General features: G+C 53.4%; 1 protein-coding gene across 5 annotated transcripts in view; it reads right to left on the bottom strand.

Annotated features, from left to right (window-relative positions):
* ZNF423 (zinc finger protein 423) overlaps positions 1-24,628 on the bottom strand; it is a 469,528-nt gene that overhangs the window by 283,433 nt on the left and 161,467 nt on the right. For all 5 annotated transcript variants that reach the window (XM_081517250.1, XM_081517248.1, XM_081517247.1 and 2 more), the window contains one exon: positions 6,448-6,507. Coding sequence is in view for 3 of the 5 variants with exons in the window: in XM_081517248.1 (XP_081373374.1) it covers positions 6,448-6,507 (60 nt within the window). In the remaining 2 variants the exon portion in view is untranslated. The remainder of the gene's footprint in view (positions 1-6,447; positions 6,508-24,628) is intronic.

The following is a 24,628-nucleotide window of genomic DNA, read 5'->3' as shown; positions in this document are numbered from 1 at the left end:
AACCCTGGGGGAGAGGAGAGGAGAGAGCGAGACGGTCTCTCCAGCCTTGATCTGAGGATTGAAGAAGTCAAAACGTCCTGGAGCCCCTAAGAAAAACTCCAAAGGGGAAAAAGACCACCGACACAAAGGCGTTGGTAAGAGAATTGTTCATGAGTCCAAAGCTGAACGCGGTTTAAGTGTCCAGCGGGGAGGGGCAGTTGAGGCAATGAATGCGCATCCTCCCAGAGACCCCGAAGTGGCGGCTGAGGGCAGGGTATGTGGATCGAGAGGTCTCCAAGAAGCTTGGGGCTCACGGGGGGCTCCACGGAGCCCACCAGTGCATTCAGCCTGCACTTCATCTCGAGAGAAGGGATGGAGCTGGAAAGCGGGCCAAGAGAAATGTAAACACAAGTGTGCAGAAGCCCAGAGTGGTGGGTGGAGTCTCCGTGAAGTAGATGAAATAATAAATACGTGCTCTAGGACAACACTGGCGGGGTGGGAAGGAAGCCCTGAGAAGGTTCAGAGGAGCAGGCTGGGCTGCACCAAGGGGCCTCAACTCCCTGAAGTGAAAGGCCCAGTCTTCCAGACATTTCTGTCAAGTTCACTGGTTGAGGTTAAAGGACCGCAGTGGGTGAGGAGGCTGCCACCTTTGTCCATGGTGGAGGCACTGACCACTCCCCCACCCCACAGCTTACCGGAGTCAGATTAAAGGAAAGGCTTCCAGCCTCCCTCCCCCAAGGGGCCCCCAGGCACCGGACACCCAGATGCCACTTTAATTTCCCCTCCGAGCAGGTCTCCGAGCCTGCAGCCCTAACACCGACCACCGCAAGCTGCACACACACACCCAGCACCCAGGGGGGCCTAGAGGCAAGCGGGCAGGGGTCAGGCGGTGGGAGTCTCTACGGAGAGCCTGACCCACAGTGTTTTCCAGATCTGGCCTTTGAAGATGGGAAGTGTGCTCAAGGCCTTCTAAACAGGCACCTCCTCTCCCTTCCGGCAGCAATCCAGGAGGCCTGGCCCTCGTCAGACTCCCACCTGACCCAGGAGGGACCTGAGCGCTGAGCTGACCCCAGCCCTGAGCCTCTGGTTCCCCTCTGACACAAAGCCTGGACCACCATTCTCACAGGCAGGTCTGCCATTGACAATTTAGGTGCCACAGTCATGCCTGAGCTGTGTGTACATGCACGCTCAGCCGTGCCCGACTCTTTGCAACCCCAGGGACTGTATAGCCCACCAGGCTCCTCTATCCATGGGATCTCCCAGGCAAGAATACTGGAGTGGGTTGTCATTTCCTCCTCCAGGGGATCCTGCCAACCCAGGGATCGAACCCACATCTCTTGCGTCTCCTGCATTGGCAGGGCGGGTTCTTTAACCAACTGCGCCACCTGTCTGGGCTCAAATCCCGGCTCTGCCACTTCCCAGCTGTGTGACCTTGAAGCAAGTCACTAGCGTCCGTGTGCCTCAGTTTCTGTATGTGAAAGGCACTGAGAAGGAGAACTGGCTCCTAGAAGCAACTCATACATGGGAGTGATGGTTTCATTAACCAGGACCATGAGACCTACAATGGGGCAGGAAGGCCTGAAACTCTGATCACACCAGTGAGGTCTCAGGCTGCTGGACCATTCACACACAATCGATTATACTGAATGTTTCTCTCCAACCACAAGTATGTGTGTCACCATACCAGAAATAAAGCTGACTAACCTGTCCAGGCATTGACAGTGAGTGTTCGTCAACAAATGAACTGTTTTCCATCACCAGACTGCCCCAGACCCTCCATGCTCTCCATCCCCAGCTTGGTCCAGGGCAGACATGCTGTAAGGAAGCCCAGCCTGCCCTGAAACCTGGTCCAGGGAGGCGAGAGGTTCTGGTGAGGCAGTTACACAAAGATGAGCCCCTTCATCTCCCAGCTCAGACTTAGTGACCAGCAGAAGGGAGGCAAAGCTGAGCATGGTTGGGCTGGTTCCCTGAAACCCCACACTGTAGGCTACTATCATCCTGGTGCCTGCCACTCAGATGGTTCATTCCAAAGGGCCTGGGGGAAGAAAGAAGCAGCACTGAGGGAGGAAGGACCTCCCCACTGAGCTGGGCTGGAGGCAGTCGGTGGGGCGCAGAGAGGCTTGGAAAGTCAAGTCTGGAAAGTGCCCCTGGGTAGAGACGCACTTGGCAACCTTCTAATGGTGGCCAGAATGAAATCAGCTGGTGGAGGGACATTCTTTGGCCTGAGCAGTGTTTTTTCAAATATACCGAATGACCAAAATGAGATACCATTTCATATCTAGGAAAGCTAGAATACCCAAAAAAAGGAAAATTACATGTATTAATGAGGATGTGGAAACATTGGAACCCTCATATCTCAATATGAGCTGCTTTAAAAAGACTTGAGTTGTTAATTTTTTAATCTAAGGACACCACATAAAAATCCAGCTCTTTGGCTTCTCTTTTTAAAATACAGATGACGTGGGGATTCTGGGCCCAGGCACCCTGTCACAATCAGCTGGCACTGAGGTACGGCTGTCCCTGTGGCAAGGCCTGGGGTGCAGTGCACAGTGCCACCTCCCTGCCACCTGCCCACTCACCTGTGCCACCAGCCTGCCCAGGTCAGCCTTTGAGCTTGGGACACTTGTGGGCTTTCACAAAGGACTCATACTTCTCTAAGGAGTTTGAACTCACAGCCTGGCAAGGTAGGAAGAAAAGCTTGAGAGTAATCCATGATCCTGCCCCCAAAATCACGTGCGCAATGCTCTGTACATTTGGGAAGAGAATCTACACTTCCTTCCACTGGATGCTTGGGGCTTCCCAGGTGGCGCTAGTGGTAAAGAACCTGCCTGCCAATGCAGGAGACATAAGAGACAAAGGTTTGATCCCTGGGTCGGGAAGATCCCCTGGAGGAGGGCATGGCAACCCACTTCAGTATTCTTGCCTGGAGAATCCCATGGACAGAGGAGCCTGGTGGGATACGGTCCATAGGGTCGCAGAGTCAGACATGACTGAAGCGACTTAGCATGCACACAAGATACTGTCCCTTCATCCCCCTTTTTATGGATATGAAAAAAACAGAATGCAATGGGAAATGAATTAAAACCCCACATCCACCAGGCACCCCCATACCTCGGCTCTGAACAGTCTCCTTCCCCCAGGTTCTGCCACCAGCAGCCCCATCTTTGCCAGCAGAGAGGCAAGGGCAGGCCCCCTCCTGCCATGACTCCCTGGCCAGGCAGGAGAACTGCTGGGAGCTGCTCACTCTGCTCGCCTCCCTGCCAGGCGGGGCTCTCCATCACTGTCAAGGCCCCAACTCAAGGGCACAGACAGAGCAGGCCAGGTTGCTCCTCGGGGCGGTGCCACAGGGTCCCCACGGGCAGCAGAGGCCACTGTGCCTTCTGCTTCTTTATCACAGTTCTCCATCATGCTCCCAGAGCCAGGAAAAGCGGGCGAGGGGATGCTGGCACCCCGGGGAAGGCTGGGCCGCCACACAGAGGAGCTGCCCAGTGTTCGCAGCCCTGCACTTCTAATAAGATGCTCTCTGCCTCTCTCTTCACCTCACCCTGTGTTCCTCCAGTCTGATGAGCCAAAAGGCCCTCCATGGCCACCCTTGGGCCCTCTGCCTCCAGGGACCATTGTAAAGCCCCCACGAGGCCTCAGGTCTCTGCTCAGCTAACTACCTCCCAGTGGCAGGCAGTGTGGAGGTTACACCCCAGGCTCTGGTGGCAGGAGGACTTGGGTTCGAGTCCCTGCTCCGCAGCATCCTGGCTGGGGATGGCGGATCTGAGACCACACCATTCCAAGCCTCCTTCCCTCATCCACCAAATGAGGACAGCAGTTCTCAGTGATGCTGCCAAGGGTGGCTTGGGGAGGCTTTGCTCCCCCATAATCTTCTTTGGCACCTGCCCCCATTCTCTGAAGCAGCCAAGTGACATTTTCTCAGCTTAATGAGAAGCGTTACTCTAAAGCGGCTTCAGCCAGGCCTTTGGCCCTGTCCTCTACCAGATGGCAGCCCAGAACCAGCCCATAGAGAAACTATGGAGTTGCTGCTGGAAACACCACCCAGCTCCCAGGGTTGTCATGATGGCTCAGTGAGACCCTGGGGGGTAAAACATTTGCTCCGTGTCCTGGCACAGACCAAGTATGTGCTCACGAAACACCAGGCCCCACGTCCAGGACTGCCTCCCCAACCAGCCTCATCATGCCACCTAGGACTTGCGCCATCTCACAAGTCCCGTGCTCAGGGAATACAAGCTGACTCTAATAGTCCGAGTCCAACAAGATTGGGAAGGAAAATCTGTCACGTGCATGCACTGTCAAAAAGAAATGATCAGAATCGGGCCAAAGGAAACAGAACAATCCATTGCCCGGCTGTGGATTATCCAACGCCCGGGATGCTGGATCCTCCCTTTCCCACCTCCAAGCAGACGACCGAAAGCTGACCGGCACCAGGGAGTCCCTGAGGGCCGGAGGGACTCACGAGGAGTCGAGCACCTCCTCCTGCCTGCGCGTGTAGGGCGTGCTCAGCTCTTGGCTGGAAACTGGCAAGTCCCACGACCTTCACCACTTCCGAGAGTGCCCGAAGGCCCTAAGGCTGGTAGTTCACTGTAGCATCAGAGCGTCGTGGACCCCAGGCCTGCACACAGCCCCGCGGCATCGCCCCTGCCTCCTACAGGAGATGCAGCGCAGGCCGACACCCCCTGCACAGAGCTCCCCACCCACCACACTGCCGGCGCCCTCCTGCATCCTGCTGCTGTCCTGGTCTGTCCTCATGGCCGCCGGCACCACTGGGAAAACAGCCGGGAGGGAGGACCTTATATGGGCATGACCAGGCTGGGCGCTTTTCTGGTGCGGGGATTTGGAGCACAGCAAGGACCCTCATCAGAGCTGGCTGCAAGTTTGAGCACACGGACCCCTACATCCGTCAGGACACCTGGATGAGATGTGGAGTTTCATAACCTCACTGTGTTCCTCCAGCGGTGGGGAATGCATCTTAACCGCACAGAAAGAGACAGGGTATGGGCCACCCAGCACCTCCCCCTATCCTACCCACAGTGTGGACCCCAAGGCCTGTCCTAACTCAGGGCTCTCCTCCCGAGAATCTGAGCACCTCCCCATCCTGGCTTCATACAAGGCCCCTGCCCTGGAGGGAGCCCCTGTCACCAAGGACCAGGCACCCGCAGACACCTTGGTGCCCAAACCTGAGTCAGCCAGGACTTTCCAAGCAGCACAGCTCCCGCTGCAGAGAGCCCTGGACCAGGTATCCAGGAACTTGGTTTCTAGTACTGGCTCCCCACCTGCCTTCAGTTCAGTCTGTACCAGCATTCCCCAGATTTCAGTCACCTGGGAACCATCTCCATGCTTTTTTCCTGAATCCAAGCATTATTACTTAAAAACTTTGTCAACGCAATTTTCTCACTTAAATGACTTCCGCATCGTCTTAAATCACACACAGCCATAAAATCACAATTTCGATGTGTAACCGTTCGAGTGTTAAGTGTTGGTATGCCTGATGCCTAACACCTCATTTCTGGAACGACTGACCCGGAGCATACCTCCCTCCTTGCCTCAATTTCCACACCTAAAAGAGGAGGGGGCTGAACTAAATGGCTCCCTCACAGGTCTTCTCAGGCCCAAGGTTCTCCCCCGTAGAACTGGAGACAGCTGGCCAGGATACCGGGACAGGGGACAAGGCAGAAGAGTCTGGGGCCTGCTGGACCAGGAACAAGGGCCCTGCTGTCAACAGAGGCTGACAACTTGCGCAGCAAATAGGAGAGCGGTGCCCTCCATTCTGGGGCTCCCAAGGACCCCAAGCCAGCTGCAATCCCAAGCTCCATGGGCAGCTCCAGATTCTAGAGCTTTATAGGGAGATAAACCTCATTCATCCACCTCTTTTTATAGTTGGGGAAACTGAGGCACCGGAAGGCACTTAGGCTAGGGCAGAACTCAGCGGGAAAACCCAAGTCCCCTGAAGGCCGAGTCACCCCCATCACCCTCCAGTGGCCATGCCCCCCATAATTCTGACCGCTCCTTCTTACCTCCCCCTGGAGGTGTGGGCTCGGGTCTGCCCACCCGAGAGTGCGATGCGGCCCCTTCCAAGAAGGCAAATAAAGGAATTCTGATTTCAACTGGAGTTTAAAGGTCCTATTAGAGTATTATGCAATTAGGCTGGAAGGAATGTGCAGTGACGCCCATGGCAGGGAGCTTCAGAGCCTGCATAGTGGGGGTGTGGTGGCCCAGCAGACTGTGCCCACAGAGGGGAACATGGCCCCCGGGGGAATAAGGGCATATTAGTCTCCGTACGTAATAGATTTTATTGACCATATGGAACTGATATAAAAATCATGTTGCACGGGGTAATCTGGACTGGAGACAGGAATGTGACAGGAAGAATATGACTCCCATAACCAGCTGGGTGGCTTTCTGAGTTTCCTGAGCCAGCCCCCCAGGACCCCCACCATTTCCCGCCGGCCCCTGGGCATTTACCTGATGCTGTCACGGAGGAATCCCAGGCCAGTGAGAAGTCCGAGGCCTCCCCCTCTTCAACTGAAAGAGAGAACAGAGACAGGCCTGTGAGTTTTGAAGTTGCGCAAACAGGTCATTGGTGGTGGGACGGGCGGCAGCAAGGGGGGGGCAGGTTGTGTGTTCAGGACACAAGGCAAGGAGGAAGGATTGTTTGGGGGAGTCCCTAGGGAGTCCCTATGATACCCATGCTGCTGCTAAGCCGACTGTGTGCGACCCCATAGACGGCAGCCCACCAGGCTCCCCCGTCCCTGGGATTCTCCAGGCAAGAATACTGGAGTCGGTTGCCATTTCCTTCCCCATGATCAAGGGTGAAAGGATCAAGTCTACAAAGAGACTTTTGTTGGTTTCACAGAGATGTAAACTACTCAGAACAAAACCTAAACAGCAAATAAGTGCTGTATCTGTACGGTTCCCCCATTCTTGTGCCCCTAGCAGACATCACAAATCAATCACAGCACTGCCTCGAATCAGATGCAGAATCAGATTCTTTCTCTACACAGAGCTACAGGCCATTACTATCTATAATCAGAGTATCCACCTGAGATAAAGCCATGTGCCCCTCACAGGAGTAGAGTGAAGACCCAGACCTCTCTCTTGTCCTCCAGACACTGACCTCCTACTAAGAGCCCCTCAGATCACCACTGAAATATGAAGGCTTTCTTAATCATTCCAAGAAACAAACAAGACACTCTCAGAGGTTGGCAAAGCGTGGGATGCTATCCTCTACACTGAGCACTGACCCACAGACAGACCTCAGGACATGCTGGATCAATTCTCCCGTGGTCAGCAGTCCTGGGCCAGCGACAGCACAATCCAACTCACCTCTCCACTCTACCCCAAGCCCATGGAACCAAGCTGGGGAGGGACGAAGTGTCCCCGCCATCCCATACCCTGGTGTGTGAGACCAGGTGGGTGGAGGTGGTGGCCATGCACCAGGAGAACACGGGAGAAATTCTATACAGCATAATAAAACTCTTATCCTGGAATTAATCCCAGTCTGGGGCATGTAATAATATTAAAGCTGGGTTATGGACTTTGTAAAATGGAACTCTGTTTAAGCCAAAAATGTGCATACTCAGTATTTTTCAGATTTAACGGGCTCTGAAGTTCTGCACACATGCATGCTGAAGCCACCACATACCACCCAGTGCTCTTTGCAGTGTCGCTGTCTCTCCATGGGCACACCCTGTGAGCCCCTCCTGCACCCAGTGTGTTTAATCCCTGTCATCAGACTTTGAGAGGTGACAGGACAGGCCTGAGGTCCTATGCCAGAAAGAGTCCGTACAGAGTTGGGGCCAAAACCCATGGCTGTCCATCTCGAAGGCTGCTGGTGTGTCCACCTGAGACACAGAGGACCCTATCCAGAATCCTAGCAACTGGGGACTAGAAAGCAGCAACCCACCCCACCCTTCAGAAGGCAGATACACAGTATGCAGGGCAGTTGACCTGGGGAAGGAACAAGCAGGCTGGCTTGTGGTCAGACGCTAGATTCAAATCCCAGTCCTGCCTCGAACTAGCTGTATGCATACGTGCACACCAAGTCGTTTCAGTCGTATCTGACTCTTTGCGACGCTATGAACTGTAGCCCACCAGGCTCTTCTGTCCCTGGGATTTTCCAGGCCAGAATACTGCAGTGGGTTGCCATTTCCTCCTCCAAGGGATCTTCCTGACCCAGGGATCAAACCCACATCTCTTATGTCTTCTGCATTGGCAGGTGGATTCTTTACCATTAGTGCCACATGGGAAGCCTCTAGCTGTATGACCATGAGTAAACTGTTTAATCTCTAGGCTTCAGTTCTCCCATCTCAAAAACAGAGGCAAAAATGGTACCTAAGTCACAGTTTATTAGGAAGATTCCATGGGATGATGGTTGTCATCCACTGGAATAAAGGTTCAAGCACTCAGGTGGGTTTGGTGCCAAGACTGAAACAACTCTTGGAATTAACAAGTCCAGCCCGGCATGGCCCTGCCCTTGTTTTATCCTCTACCCTTGATCTTTCCCCCTCCCCGCAGAGCCTCACAGGACAGCTTTTCTTTTAACCTTTAGAAACAGCTTGCCCAGGAGGGCACATCCACGTCACCAAGCAGAGGCCAAGAACTGCTAACCAAGAGCCCTCTTTCCCAGATTTGCATCCTAAGAGGAGAAACTCAGCATCTGAGACAATGAAATGCAGAGACGATCCGGATGGGGATCTGGGTTGTTTGACTTAGCCAGTTATGGCTGGGGTGGGGTTTTCAAATATGCAGCTTTGTAAATATGAATTAAGACCTTGAGTCAGACAAAACTGATATTACTCACTAGGCTGATTGCAGCCAGACAGCCTCCAAAACACAGACGGATAATGCTAGAATGATCAGAAGAAGGCAGCAGTTTTCATGGCTACACCCAAAAATCAGTTTCCTTCACATTTCATTGTTTACTCACTTTAAAATGGAATATAGGTATTGCTTCTATTAAGAGGTTGCTGGCAGTGTGTAAGGTCACCATGGTACCATTTCATAGGACACTTTCAACAAGATCTGCATGGGTCCCCAGACCTTGTCAACCACAAGCTGCAAGACATGAATGCAAGGTTCCCAGTTCTCCCTTTGCCCTCAACATACTCCGAGTATCAGGGTAAAAGGCCTCATGTTTGGGTGACTCAGTGTTCTTTGGCTGGGAAGTGTGACCTCCCAAGTCACTGAACTGGAGGGTGTCCCCAAGATGCCCAATCCCTCCCTCCCTAAGATCTGACTTCCATCTTCATGGGAAGGAGAAGGAGAAAATATCTGCCCTTCTGGGGCTCTTGGGAGGATTCAAGGTTCTGTTTCTGGGGACGATAAGCCTGCAGAGGTGGGAAGAGGGGGAGAGCAGACTGAGACCCTGGCTAGGGAGTTTCAAGGTGGCAAACGTCATTACGGGCAAACAGATGCATCATACTCCAGCACCCCCTGAACCACAACCCTCCCAGTGTGGAGCCCACGGACCAACTCACTTAGTGACATGGGCATGAACGCACTTTCTGAAAACTGCTGGCCCACATTTTTTTGAAGGTGAGTTTCAAAGTGGCAAACGTCATTACGGGCAAACAGCCGCATCACACACCAGCACCCCCAGAACCACACCCATCCCAGTGAGGAGCCCACAGGCCAACTCGCCCAGTGACATGGGCACGAACGCACTTTCTGAAAACTGCTGGCCCACATCTTTTTGAAGGTATAAATACACTGTCCTTTATAGATTCTTGATGAGAAGAAGTAACGCCCAACTCCACCACCACCATCATGCGGCCCTGCACTGCCCGACACTGAACGTGAGAAGCTTCTCCTCCCCTCCAGCTGGCCTTTTCTGCCCAGGCAGGTCTCTTCAACAACAAGATAACTGGCAGGGGCAACAGGCACAGAGGAAGGAAGGCCTGCCCTACAGCTGGAGCCAGGCACTTGCTGGGGGAGTGGGGAGAGGAGGCCGAGCCATCCCCAAAGCGGAATTCCACTAGAGAAGCACAGTGAACACCGGAGCGTGAGCATCACAGAGAAAATTTGATCAGCACAACATCCAGTACAGACAACACCCAGAGGAGCTGCCCAGCCGGTGAGGGGAGCTTGGCGCTTTCTGGGGACTTCTGCAGACTCCAGACTCTAACTTTTTAATTCATAAGATACTTGGCATGACTGAGGCCAAAACACATACCCCCAGCCTTGCCCAGTCTAGAGGGAAACACAGGGAGACCCACTCCTGTGAGTGATGGGCATCTGCAAGCATGGGGTGGGCACATAAGGCCAGTGTGTACACAAAGGGAGTGGAGGAGGGGGGACAAGTGTGTAAACATGGAGAAGGGGCACAGAGCAAGTGTGAACACACAGGGTGGGGGTGTAGCTGCAAGTGTGTACACACAGCGGGGGGACACATGACAAACTATGCATGCAAGGAGCGGAGGTACAGGGCTTATGCTCACGTGGAAGAGGGCACAGAGAGTGTTCACCGTGGTTCCTGGAGTGGGTTAAGAAAGATTCTGAGGCTGTCTCAGGGCTTCTGAGGAATCAACATTTCCGTGTTCTGTCTCTGCTCTGGGGTCACAAGTTGCGGATGGCTGACTGCCCCGTGGGTGTATACACCTGTGAGCCCCACCAGACTCCATCTCCCCAGCTCAGCAGCAGGTTCATAAGTGACCACAGCCCCCCCCACTCTGGCAGCACCCATAGCCTGCCCTCTGCGCACCTTGATGACCATCAGTGAGATGCCAGTGAGACCCAAAGCCTGTGTGTTGGGCCTCTGGACTTCAGGAACCCGGCAGCAGGCGCAGGTGGTGCTAAGTGGGCACTTGTTCCTGGCCTGGGAAGAGGGTCCTCTCCTCAGGGCTCCCCATTACCTTGAAGATGCAGAGGAGCTGGAGCTGGGAAGAGGAGAGAAAGGGGAGGCAAGGGGCTGTGGTGAGGGGCTGGAAACAACCTGGCAGTTGAACTGGGGCAGGGCTGTGGGATTGCTCAAAATCAGGCAGGATCTGGGCTGACAGACAAGGTGCAGGTAAGAGGCAAGAACGTTCAAGTATTGAGAACTGAGGCAGACAGTGTCGGGAGGTGAACGAGAGTGACAAACAGAGCAGGCATTGATCTGAGGCCCAGAGAGGCCTCCAGCAGAACCAGCAGAGCCCAGAAGGCCCCCTTCCCTCCCCCAGATCCACACCAGGCCAGCTGCTCAGCCTGTCTTTGAGATCTGAGAAGGCCCTGTCCCTGGATGTAACTTTCTGGATATGTACACAGCTGGACTTTTCTGGGGAAAGGATCCATAGTTTTCATCACAAAGATCTAGAACAACCGCTCCTCCCCCACCAAAAAAAAAAAGGTTTTATTTGAGGAGGCTTCTCAGCTGGCCTCACCCCTGGCTGGTGTTCCCAGAGTCTTAAGGGACCTCTCCATGCTCTCTGGCTTTGGCCCCAGGGCCATCTTACCCTTACCCTGGCCTGACAAGGACTCCCTAGAGGCATCCCTGCCCAGCGGAGGTGGTGAGCCCTGCAAGGAGCACATGGCAGCCTCGGCTCATCCTTGGGGAGACCCTCTCGCCCACATCAGGCCAGAGCCCGGGAAAGTAAAGGACACACTAATAGCCCAGACTCTCCTTATCAAGCATAAGATAGAGCATCACTCCTGACTTGATACTAAACAAACTCAACAAATGAAAAAGTGGAAAGCAGGAAAGACTGTTCATGGATGGACAAGCTGTGCACTGCACAAGGGGCCCAGCAGAGGTGGTGAGAGAGGGTTGAAATTTAGCCCACAGTCTGTCCACTAAGCAGTGTGTCCTGGTGCAGAGCTATGAATGCCCAGAGGAGGCGGGACCCCTTGCTTTTACACAAAGGCATAGCTGGCCTTCTTTCTAATTCACAACAGATATGCTGTAGAGCATAGCCCATGACCAGCTCTGGCATGAGGCTTGGGGCCAAATGACCATGGTTGGGGGCAAGCAAATCCAACCAGTAGGCCCACACTCTCCAGGTTCCTCTCCAGGGGGGATGGGGACGGGGAGGGGCTGGGGATGGGGATGAGGGCATCACAGAATGGAATAGTATAGGCTCCTTGTAGCCAAAGCTAAAGCCACCTGAGCCCCCAACGCCAGCCCCCTCACAAAGCTCAGACCCTCAGAGGAGCCCAGATCTCATGAAAGGGTCACATCACAAACCCATTTATTTAACTTCATGATTCCCTGGCCATTTGCTGAAAAGAGAAGAAACGAACACTTCAAATGGTGCCATTGTCCTCCATGAGTACTCACACAGAGCCGGGGTGCAAGCAGGGCTGAGACTCTATGACCCTCCCATTAGTCTGTCCACACCCCAGCCACCTGAGCACCTCACCACCAGGAGGACAGGTCTAGGACTTAAAGCAATCTATTTCTGCTCTAATGGCAGAAAGGGAAGAGGAACTAAAGAGGCTCTTGATGAAGGTGAAAGAGGAGAATGAAAAAGCTGGCTTAAAACTCAACGTTCAAAAAACTAAGATCATTGCATCCAGTCCCATCACTTCATGGCAAATAGATGGGAAAAAAGTAGAAATCGAGGCAGATTTTATTTTGGGGGTTCCAAAATCACTAGATGGTGAAATTAAGACACTTGCTCCTTGGAAGAAAAGCTATGACCAACCCAGACAGCTTATTAAAAAGCAGAGGTATCACTTTGCTGACAAAGGTCCATATAATCAAAGCTATGATTTTTCCAGTGGTCATGTATGGATGTGAGACCTGGACCATAAAGAAGGATGAGTGCCAAAGAATTGATGCTTTGAAACTGTAGTGTTGGAGAAGACTCTTGAGAGTCCCTTGGACAGCAAGGAGAGTAAACCAGTCAATCAGAGAAAATCAATCCTGAATATTCATTGGAGGGACTGATGCTGAAGCTCCAATATTTTGGCCACCTGCTGCGAAGAGCCAATTCATTGGAAAAGACCCTGAGGCTGGGAAAGATTGAGGACAGGAGGAGAAGGGGGTGACAGAGAATGAGATGGTTGGATGGCATCACCAGCTTAATGGACAGAAGTTTGGCAAACTCCGGGAGATGATGAAGGATAGGGAAGCCTGGCGTGATGCAGTCCATGGGGTGGCAAAGAGTCGGACACAACTGAGTGACTGAACAACAACAAAGCAAACAAATATATTGGGTTGGCCAAAAAGTTGATTCATGTTTTTGGTACAATCTTACGGGAAAACCCAAAAGAACCTTTTGGCCAATCCAATACAAACCTGGGGGAATCTAAAGCAGCTCCACTTGGCCCCACCCAGCCCTACTTTGGATCCTGCCTGTGAGCCCAGGGCTTCAAGCTTCTTGCCCAAGCTCCCAGGGTCATCCTGACTACCAGCTACATAACCACCACTGTCCACCTCCTCAAGACCCTCTCCCTGACTACTCTGGCCCTGGCCTTCAATGAGCCTCATCATGCAGCAGCGGTTTGCCAAAGAAAGATGCCTTCGGATCAAATCCCCATCTGGCACGGACTGATGTGTGACATCGGCAAATGAAGGAACCTCTCTGTGCACAACCTACCTCGGAGGTAGCATAAAATAAGAAGGTGTTTAGAAAGCACATGGTCCTGAGCCCAGTATCAAGGTGCCCAGCAAAGAAAAATGACCCTATAGCATAATGTGCTGTTTCCAGCTGTACTCTCAGTCCCATTAGGGAGACCCTCCTACCTCTCCTCTTCCTCCCATCCGCCAGCTCATCTGACACAAGAAGAAATGTATCAGTGACACTAGGAACAACAATCATTTATGCTCTTCATGCACATTTTCATGTTTATGTTTAATCTTCCCAATGGCCAGAAAAAGGGTGACGGTGTCCATCTCAGAGGGGAAACTAGGACCCAAATGATTTTTCTAAAAACTGACCTAAATTATACAAGCAATGGAAGTAGAGCTCAGATTTGCAGCCAAATCTCACGTGGCCCCAAAGCTCACACACTACCACCAACCCACCTGCCTCTCAGCCTGTGCTAAATACACGGTAATTGACGGCCTGAGCTTCCCAGGCCTTCTGTGCCCTCTCAGAAAAGCCATAGCTGATGGAGAAGGTTGGGGTTGAAATGACTCCTCTTTTGGAACCCTCCAGAGACCAGCCTGCAAAGCCAGTGTTGAGTGTGCCAGCCTAGGGCAGACTCCCCTGCTCCCCAGGGCCTGGATTCTGTCTCTCAGTCTTGATTCCCCATTCCTAAGGCAGGGGTAATAAAATTCCATTTGTTTGGAAGACAAAGTGAAATAACACACGTGAAGAGCTTAGTCCGGTGCCTGGCATACAGCGAGAACACTGAAAAGGACTATCGTGTCTGTGCCCCCAGCAAATCCATTCGGGGGGCGGGGGGAGGTTTCCTGTAAATTCCCTTTGGGGTCCCGCCTGCTGGGCCTTAACACTTGGAGGGCCCCAGGCCCCCCAGGATGCCCTCATGTTTAGTCCCGCCTCTCCCTGAGGTTAGTGTCCCTGTCCGTGTATATATATTTCATTTCATACAGTCTCCCCTGCACAGTCTTGTTAGCCAGAAACACACAGCATATAAATGTGAATTTATGACGGGGTCTGGCTCCCACATCCTGCTTCAGTGGCAAGTCTGGCTTCTCACCCACCAGCTGTCCAACTCTGATGGAAGGTGACAAAGCCGAGAGCACACTCTGCCACGCACGGAGGGGCCGTGACAACATCCCACACAAAGGGGTGCCTGGAAGCGGCCTGTTGAGTGCTAGGGACATGAAGGTGGGCACCAAGGCCCCCAGGTCAGGGAACATCAGCCTGGGGTCCTTGCCCCCCCAGACAGCACCAGCCCAGCTCTATTCACTATTTAGTGGGGGAAAAAAGAGAGGGTAGACCAGAATTCCACTCTCTTGCCTTCTTTCCACTTTCATTTACAGAGAAGCACCATAAAGTAAGAGACTAAGTTTTTTATGATCCCTTAACAACTTCTTCTCTGTGCTAACATACTATAAATAAACATCAGCACCTTGTTATACATGTGGTTTATCTTATACACAAGCAAAGAGGAAACTGAGTCTGCTATTGAAAACTGGTGTGTGTGTGCATGTGGGTATGCGTGTGTGCGTTAAGTGTTTTCATTTCATTTTCAACACACAGACCATCTCTTTCTTCACACCAAAAGCCCCAAGCCTTCCCCAGGAATGAACTGTAATGACCATTTCCAAACATGCTGTAATTCCATAGGGATGTCCCGGGGGTAGGGGCAATCATAACTCTTTACAGTTTAAGGAGTCAATACTTTTCATAAGTCTGATTTGGGAGTGGGATATTTCATTGGCACAGATGTGGCCCCCAGCTCAGCCCCACTGCCCACCCACCATGGTTATAACGCACGTGGAGGCCTCCAGGAGGTCCTGAGCACCTCCATCTGGCAGCTGGTCTCCCCAAGACAGGCCTCACATCATCCAAACCTGCCGAAGGTTCCCGAGAGGATGAGCATCTTGGGGTAGGGTGGGAGTTTCTCCAGCTCCCTGAGGTCCCAAGTTCTGGCAGGGCCTCCCCAGACCTCCCCCAGGAGCTTGGCCGGTTCACACTCCTGCACCAAGTGTGACAGACGCTGTTCTCCACATCAACTTCCTCCTTTTACTTAAATACCTTATCTTCTAACCTCCTTCTAAGCAGTGTTACTCATGAAATCACACATTCTGGTGCAGTAGTAACAAATTTTCTAATAGCTATTAGAATAAACACATAAAGTAACATTTTCCAAAGAGCAGAATAAATATGTACAGAATGAAGGAAAAAAAAAAAAAACCTCATTCCCCTATCAACCACCTGTATCACCACAGGACTCAAGGATGCGGAAGGTCACATCTAGGGAAAACAGGTATGGGTGGTGCTAGGTGACCTCTGATAAAGCAATGAATGGGGAGGGGGCATACCTCTTCACATCCTCCCACCCCAAAACTGCATCACAGTTGTCCTATACGGGATCTCCAGAAATCCACCCAGCCCATTTAAGTTCATTTAAGGGTAGTGCTGAGCAGAGGAAGGCCGTTGTTGTTTAGTCGCTAAGTTGTGTCCAACTCTTTGCGACACCATGGACTGTAGCCCACCAGGCTCCTCCGTCCATGGGATTCTCTGGGCAAGAACACTGGAGTGGCTTGCGATTCCCTTCTCCAGGGGATCTTCCCAACCCAGGGATCAAACCTGTGTCTCCTGCATTGGCAGGCAGATTCTTTACCACTGAGCGACCAGGGAAGCCAGAGGACGGAAGGAGACATGCCAACTACAAAACCCCTCCTCCAGCGTGGAGCTCGTGGGCCCACCAGTGCCTTGAGTGGGAGATGGAAAATCTGGGCAAGTCAGTAGCTTCCCAAGTGTGCCCAGTCATCTCCCTGCATGAGGCAGGGCCCGAGCACATGGGCCTCACCAGCCTGGCACCGCTGCCCAGTGCAAGCACCTCGCTGAGCCAGGGGGCAACCAGCCTCCGGAAGTCGCGGCAGGGAGCCCCACCAAAGGCAAGGCCCCAGAAAGGGCCAGGGGGACAGCAAGGGATGTAGCTGAAGGCAGGCGGCCTGCAGCCCCCAGGCCCTGAGGCTGGTAAAGAGCTCTGGAAGGAGGCGCGGCGCTGGGGAGCGGATACACTGAGCCCTTCCTACCCCCAACCACATCTGTCTCATCCCACAGTCCTGAGCGGCCCAAAGCCTGCCAGATGTGGGCCGCCCGTGGGGACTGAGTTCATTTTCCCCGCGTCCTGTGATAATACTTGGCTGTGTTTATTTAACTTTTTGCTTTGGATGGAGCGGAGATGGGCCAGGAAAATCAGTTTGGCTCCCTTGGATCAAAACATCACAGCCCACACATCATGCGAGGACACCCACACAGAGACGCTCCCCCTGCCCCATCCGAAAAAACACATCTGGGCCGCTGCTGGCAGGGGCTGGCCCCGGGCTCTCGGAAGGCTGCTCAGTGCAGAGCAGGGAGGCTGAGCTGCTACACACACCCGGCTTGGCCAGCCAGGGCCAGGCGCCCCGTAGCATCCACTGTTGCCCTCTCAACCAGGCCCAAAGGCTCAGAGAGCTTTCAGGTGACATGCGGTGCAGCTCACGGGTAGGGGAACCAAACTTCACAGCCAGGCCCCTCACTGCCCCCAGGCCCCAAGGAAGGTGAGAGAAGGATGGACGGCAGGAAGAAAAGAACGTCCCAGAGGAAGGCTCACGAGGGCCCAGGTCCCTGGCCTGCACCTGCACGTACAGACGTGGCTGCAGGAGACCTTCCTACATGCCTTGGCTCCTGGGGTACCTCAGGGAGGGTTCACACATCCGTGCCCCCTGCTCTTGCGGACCGCTTTCAGGGCCACTACCAAGGCCCATGGCCCCTGAAGCAGTGTCCAAGGCTGGCAGTAAGGTCCAGGAGCCTGGAGCAGGAGTGGCCACCGGGGGCCCACCATAGGGCAAACACGGGAGCACCCCCGCTGCCCATCAGGCAGGCTCAGCCATGCAGCTGGCAGGACCGGGGCCTTCCCTCGGGCCTCCTCTCACATTCGCCCCCAGCCAACAGCCCACTCCCCTTTCTCTTTCACCTTCAGCTCCTTCCCTTGCTGAGAAGGGGCACCCACATAGCCAAGCCCTGCCTGGGCCCCATCTCCTGCAAAGAGCACTCCTCGTCCCCTAGAGATGAGCACCCTGAAGACCCATCCACCCATCACAGGAAGAGACCCATGGACACCCCGGGCATCCAGGGCCATGTGGGCAGGGGGGTCCTGGGGACCTGCAGACTAGTCTGGAAGCCGGGGCACAACCCCTTGCTCACAGGCTCCTCTCCCCACTGTGGACGGCCACTGAGGGATTCTATAACACGGAGCTCAGCCCAGAACCCTGGTCCTGCCCTGCCACACCCGGCTCTCTGGTCTGGGTGCCTCCAACTCCACTCTTATTCACACTTCTTCAAGGAAGCTCATTGCTGTATCTCCCTGTCGGGAAACTCCAAGAGCTGAGAGCACAGGCTTTGTAATCGGGCAGACTTGGGCTCCAAGGCCTGGTTCCAACACTAACAAGCCAGGCAAGACCAGGCAGTGGTTTACTGCCATCCTTGGGTTTCTCTAGGTCAAATGGGGTGACACGAATATCAAGCCCTGGGAGGTACTGCGAGGCAAGGAGATGATGTGGGAGGATGCAGAGCACAGCATCAGTAAAAGCCCGTAAATGGTGCCCACCCAGGGGCAGTGGTAGTGGCTGTCTTAGCTCAAGAGGCCAGCCAAGGTCCCTCCAAAAACGTTCACATGGAGCTTTATCGCATTCGACACACATTCTCAGCCAGAAGGAATCACATTTGCTTCTTGAGGGTGTTGGGTCAGGATGGGCAACACCATGTGTCACGTGTCACAGAAGAGAAAGGTGAGGTCAGAGGGATGAAGAGCCTGCAGGTCACACTTTGGTGTCCCCCCACCCAGTCCAGACTCCAAAGCTGGGCTCTTTTCACGGTCCTGCCAGATCACCCTTGCTGTTAGCATGGCCTGCTGTGCTAGTCACATGCACTCTAGTTTAGGGGTGTGTGGGGGACAGAGGCAGCACCCCAAGAAGCTAACGCAATCGGTACTTCCTTACTGGAACAAAGAACTGGGAAGCAGTCATTTCACTATAAGGCGTAAAAGCGCCGACAAGCACACTAAAGACCTGGGACAGACAGAGAGCAGACTGTCATCGGGGGCGCCCCAGGTGCCAGGCAGGAGGCTAAGCCTCACGGTCCCTTTATCCCAATCACCATGAGAAAACTGAGGCTTGAGAATCGTAAATGACTTGTTCACGGTCACGCAGCTGCAGACTGGGACAGCCAGTCACCCAGCTCTGCCATTCCAGTCCTCACCACTCTTGCTGTCGCGCTCATCACCTTCAGAACAACCTTTAGCGTCCTCTACCTGCGTCCACCCCCCAGCCTCTCTGTCCGCAGGGACTCTTCCCCAGCTCACACAGCCACACTCCAGCCCATGCATCCACAGGCCCTCCTGCCTCGGGGCCATTGCTACCGGTGCACCCAACACCTAAAACGCCCCCCTCCACGTTGGAGGCCCCACCTGATCTCCGCTCTCCATTGCAGACCCCTGCATAAATAAATCCCCTCCCCCCACCCCTCCTCCTCCCTTCTCAGGGCCCGACTCAGCTGGGGTCCCTGAGCACGTGAGGCAGCCCTGGGCTGTGAGCTCCTCCAAGCCAGGACCCCACTCTACCTCCTTCTCTGTCGTCATCTCTAGCCAGGGAGCACTCGTTACTGCTGGTTAAAGTGAATTCACCCCAAGCCCTTGGCTTTTTAATTTTTTTAATTCCCCAGATTGTAGAGGGGGGAAAAAATTTTAAAGATAGGTGGGCACACAAAGCAATATAAAACTGTCCCTTGATGCCCCCTTGGACATGCCCCAGGTATTCTGGAGTGGCTGACCTAATGGAACACTTTCTATGCATTACGTTTTCTTCTTCTTTAAACAAAAGTGATATCCCAGTCATGTCCTTATGGCCCCCAGGTGTGCAGGGCAGCTCTGGAAAGCCAGCCAGAAGAAGCCCATGGGCCCAGGGGGAGGTGGCCAAGGAGAGGTACCAGGGTGATGGGGGGTCTTGAAACCACATCTTAGGAGGGAAAGCAAAGGAACGGACGCTGTTCAACCCAGAGGGGCAGCGCAGGGGGACACCAGAGCTGTCTTCAGGCATCTGAAGGGCTGTCATGGGGAAGAGGGACGGAGCTTGCTATGTGGCCTCAAGGGGTCAAACTGGGACCAACCAGAAGTCACTACAGGGAGATTTCAAGGAGGAATAGATAGGATTCCCTCAGCAGAAGCTACGAGGGAAGGTCCACTCGGGAGGTAGTGAGGCCGCTGGCATAGGAGGGGGTCAAGCAGATAGGGAGACCCCAGGGGAATTCAAGGCTCAGCTAGAAGAAGTTACAGTTGACCTTGACAGGCTTCTCTAGACCAGAATCGCAAATGGCCTCAGGAGGACCAGAGGTGAATATGGAGGGGGAAGGGGGAGAGTTGGGCTGTGAATGACCCACCCTGCAGCCAGTCAAAGCTGCCACCCAGAGTATGCTCAGTAGTTCAGATCTTCTGACTTTTCTGAGAAGGCCAGAGATCTGAATATTTATAGGAATCATTGCAACTTTTAAACAAGCTCAATAAATTTCTTCACTGACTAGCATCACCGACTCAGTGGACATGAACTTGAGCAACCTCTGGGAGATAGCAGAGGACAGGGAAGCCTGGATCACAAAGAGCCAGACACGACTTAGAACTGAACAATAACTGTAAACTTGTCACAGGCCAGACAGCATCTTTGCCCTGCATGCTGGAGACTCCCTGGTCTAACAGGGAACTCACAGGGCACGTGAGGCAGCTGAAAGGGAAGGGCCTCAAAGAGCAGCCATCCTCACAGGACAGAATGGGTTAAGGTATGGTTTGGCTCTCTGCTTCACTCCAGGGCTGCAGCTGGCCTCCAACCCCCTGGAGGCTCTGTCAGCTGCCCAGCCCCCATCCAACCTGCCTGCCTTCACCACCGAGCCTGGAACCCCAGATCTGGGAACAGGACAGCTGCCCCAGGGCTGGCTGGCCACAGCCAGCCAGGGAGAGATTACATCCCCCAGGTCCCGCTGAGAGCCATTTGCTCATCTGGGATGGATGCCACAGGGGCAGAGAAGCAGACCCCTGTGCCCGCTCTCCTCTCCCTCTCCCCCTACAGCTCCTGGCCTGTGGACAGGGTGAAGACCTCCAGAGGCACAATCACCAAAACGGTGACAAGTGTGATTATTCACTGAGCATGAACACCAACAACCAGACTGGGTGTTTGCACAGGACAGGGGCTCATATAACCCTCGGAGGCGAAACCCTCACAGGCACCCTGCGGGGGACCTTTTAACCATCCTCACTTCACAAGCGAGGAAACCTGTAGTCGGATAGGTCAAGACACTCACCCATGGTCACACAGCCAACAAGTGGCAGAGCTAGGATTCAAACCCGGTTTATCCAACTCTCTAAAACCCCACATCACACCCCTGGGCTCCCAGGCACCCACATGCTCTTTCCACCTGGTTATGCTCTATGCGGTCCAGGTACCTGGGGCCTGACTGGCTATGGGAAGGGAGAGGACAGAATCAATGTACTGGTCTAGAGGGGGATGTGCTAGGCTAAGATGTTGAGCCATTTCCTTCAGTTTCACTGCCAGTCCTTTAGGGCATCCTCAGCAGATGACCAATGTCTTGTAAGAAATGTGGGGTGGGGGTGGGGCTGGGGTTAAGGGCAGCAGCTCCAGCTGCTGGACAAGACCCCCATGGTCCCAGGGGTAACCTCAGGACTGGTCCTATCATTGTTCCTGGAATTGAGCACCCCAGTGATTCTGATGTCCCCCCAAATTAATAGCCTTGGGTCCAGCACAACGTTCTTGAAGCATAGCAATAACACCTGGGAAATCTCAAGTTGGATGGGCTGCTTTAGTTTTTTCAAAAACACATTAAAATAAATACACAGGTATTCCAACCTGAAACGTTTGTACTACCCTTGGGAAGAGCTGTGGGGGTGGGGAGCAGGCTCTAGGAAGCTGGCTGGGTTTTTTCTTCATCTGAAGCTGGTTACACAGATATACTCAGTTCATGAAACTTCCCTGAGCTGAACACTTATGACTGGTACCTGAAACTTTAACAATAAAAATGTACATTTATGTGTTAGTCACTCAGTCATGTCCAATTCTGCAACCCGATGTACTGTAGCCTGCCAGCCTCCTCTGCCCAAGGAGTGGGTAGCCATTCCCTTCTCCAGGGAATCTTCCCAACCCAGGGATGGAACCTGGGTCTCCTGAATACAGGTAGATTCTTTACCTCTGAGCCACCATAGCTGCAGGTTTAATAATAAAAAGCTAACTTAAAAAGCATTGAGGAAGCACTAAATTAACCCATCTGAAATTGCATCTAACAGATTGGAAAACGAGAGGAGGAGAGAGAACATACATACATTATTCATATGTGTGCACATACACGCAACTGCTTCGGAACTAGGCATGAGAATCAGGTAATACCAGTGGCCTCTAGGGAGGGGAAGTGGATGGTTGGAGGTGTATTTAATTTTGTGCCTTGTGCATTTATTAGCAATTATTTTTTTTTAATGTTTATATGTATTCTACTTAAAAGTCCCCTGCCACACCACCAGGGGTATCCAAGGTACGTTTTGGGAAGCAGTGCTATGTCAGCCCCTCTTGGTCCCCTTCCAGGTCTGGCCCTACTAGGCTGAGGGACTTTGGGGAAACTCCTGTCCTTTTTGGCACCTGTGTCCCCATGAGCACTGCCACACGGGGTTTCCCGCGGGGGTCTTCCCATCCTGGTGCCCTAGATGTCATCACTGGATGAATCTGACCCCATGGCCCAAAGCCAGCCTAATGGGCAGCTGCCTCCTCCACCTTCAGCCCTCCCTGACCCTTACCCGGGACTTTGGGACCTTCCAAGACAGCAGGACAACCCACCAGGGCCACTTGACAGTCAGGCAGAGTGTTGCCCACCAGGTACCCAGCCCCAACCTCTGATTCAGCACCCTCCTTGTGCCCTAAGGAACCATCCCTCATCCACTTGGACGTTGATGGACCGTCAGTCAAAATGTTCTGCTCTCCCCTGGACACAGCCTGGCTTGATGCTCAGACCTTCCCAGAGATGGATCCTTGAGCAAAGTAACACAGAAGACAGAGCCAGCGGGGGCTCTTTGGCTGCAGAGGCAGCTCCCTGAAGAGAACAGCCATCCCATCTAGCCCCTCTCATCTCCGAAGCTACCCTGTCTGGGTCCTGTTTCTCCTTCTATTCATTCCATCACCTCTCCCCTGTTGTTGCTGTTCAGTCTTTAAGTCGTTGTTCGACTCTTTGCAATCCCATGGACTGCAGCATGCCAGGCTTTCCTGTCCTCTATCATCTCCCAGAGTTTGCTCAAGTTCATGCCCATTGAGTCAGTGATGCCATCCAACCATCTCATCCTCTGCCACCCTCTTCTCCTTTTGCCTTCAATCTTTCCCAAGCATCAGGGTCTTTTCCAATGAGTCGGCTCTTCCCATCAGGTGGCCAAAGTATTGGAGCTTCAGCTTCAGCATCAGTCCTTCCAATGAGTATTCAGGGTTGATTTCCTTTAGGATTGACTGGTGTGATCTCCTTGCAGTCCAAGGAACTTTCAAGCGTCTTCTCTAGCACTGTAGTTCAAAAGCATCAATTCTTCAGCACTCAGCCTTTTTTAAGGTCTCCCTTATCCTCCCATCAAACTTCATCCTAGCCTGAGTTGTCCAGAGCTCATTTCTGTCCTGTGTGACCACTGAACCCTGATGGACAGGAAAGCCACACAGTAGCTGAGATCATCGGGGTGGTCCCACCAACATCCCCCACCCAGAAACCCACCCCGAACAGACCAAGAGCTCTCTAGGCGAGAACCACGGCTCCACACCCGTTCCACCCACCTAAACGCCTCGTAAAGTCCAGAGGAGGCCTCATTCGGGCTTCCTGGGAAGAAGCTGCAGGAAGCAAACACCTCCTCACTCAAGGACATCAGCAGGGTCAGTCGAACCCCCACTTCCTCCTGGAAATCCCGGAGAAGGCAGGAAGCAACGTGGCCAGGAAAGCCGTGCAGCTGTGCCCAGGGTCTAGTTGAAGGCTGCCAGGGGCCGAGAGCCGGGGCAGAGAAGGCCCTGGGCCGTGGTCACAGCCTGGCACTCGGCAGCTGTGAGACCTCGGGCCAGGCCAGTGACACAACGCTCTGAAGCACCACCTGGAACCTGGACGTGACCCATCCTCGAGGTGGTAAATGAAGGGCCGGGCACGTCATGAGCCCCACTAAGTCATACTTACTTCAGTCAACGTGGTGTAGGGTCTGAAGGGCAAACACGGACACAGCGCGGATTCCCTCTCTCGAGTGGGCAGACTGAAGCTCAGACAGGAAACATGCCTGGTCCTGAGAACTTCCCGCATCTCCTCGCAAACCTCTGCATTTCCCCTAAACAGCCAAATTAACTGGCCTGGCTATACCATTTGATTCAGACAATTTTGTAAGCCACTAGCGTAAAAAATTTAATTTTTTAAAAATACATAGACACAAAGAGCTCACAGACGGACAGGTCCAGTATCCCATTTCTCCACCCGCTTTGAACCCAGGAGCATGGCCCAAGATGCGGGGGGTGGGGGCGGGCGGGGAGGGGCGGGTTTCTGAAGGAGGGAAGCCTGGCACATGAGCCGGGAGGCAGGAGGAGACCAGACTTCCCTGGGAGTGTGGACGGCCAGACAGACGGAAGGGGCAGGAGGGAGCTGGGTCTCTTACGAAGCGGCCACAGAGCACCAGCTTCCCTTCTGCAGCCTGGCATCTGTCCTGCGCACACGCAAGTCCCCCCTCCCGAGCCACCGCAGGTAAAGCAGCATGCTGTCAGGGCCTCGGGGTCTGGAAAGAAACAAATCCAGGCCGACAGCTGAGTGACCTTCAACAAGTTACCCAACCTCTCTGAACCTGTTTCCTCATCTGCAAAATGAGGGCAGAAGAGCACCTACCTTAGTGGGAGAATAACGCTGCTCAGTGAAGGTAGCCATTATATTTTTTAATTAATTTTTATTGGAGTACAGTTGATTTACAATGTTGTGTTAGTCTCTGCTGTACAGCAGAGTGAATCCGTTATACATATACATACATCCACTCTTTTTTAGGTTCCTTTCCCATGTAGATA

This window comes from Giraffa tippelskirchi, chromosome 7 (assembly GCF_054371585.1).
Source record: "Giraffa tippelskirchi isolate mGirTip1 chromosome 7, T2T-mGirTip1v1.2.pri, whole genome shotgun sequence".
NCBI classification, from domain to species: Eukaryota; Metazoa; Chordata; class Mammalia; order Artiodactyla; family Giraffidae; genus Giraffa; species Giraffa tippelskirchi.
This window is presented reverse-complemented; position numbering and strand designations above follow the sequence as displayed.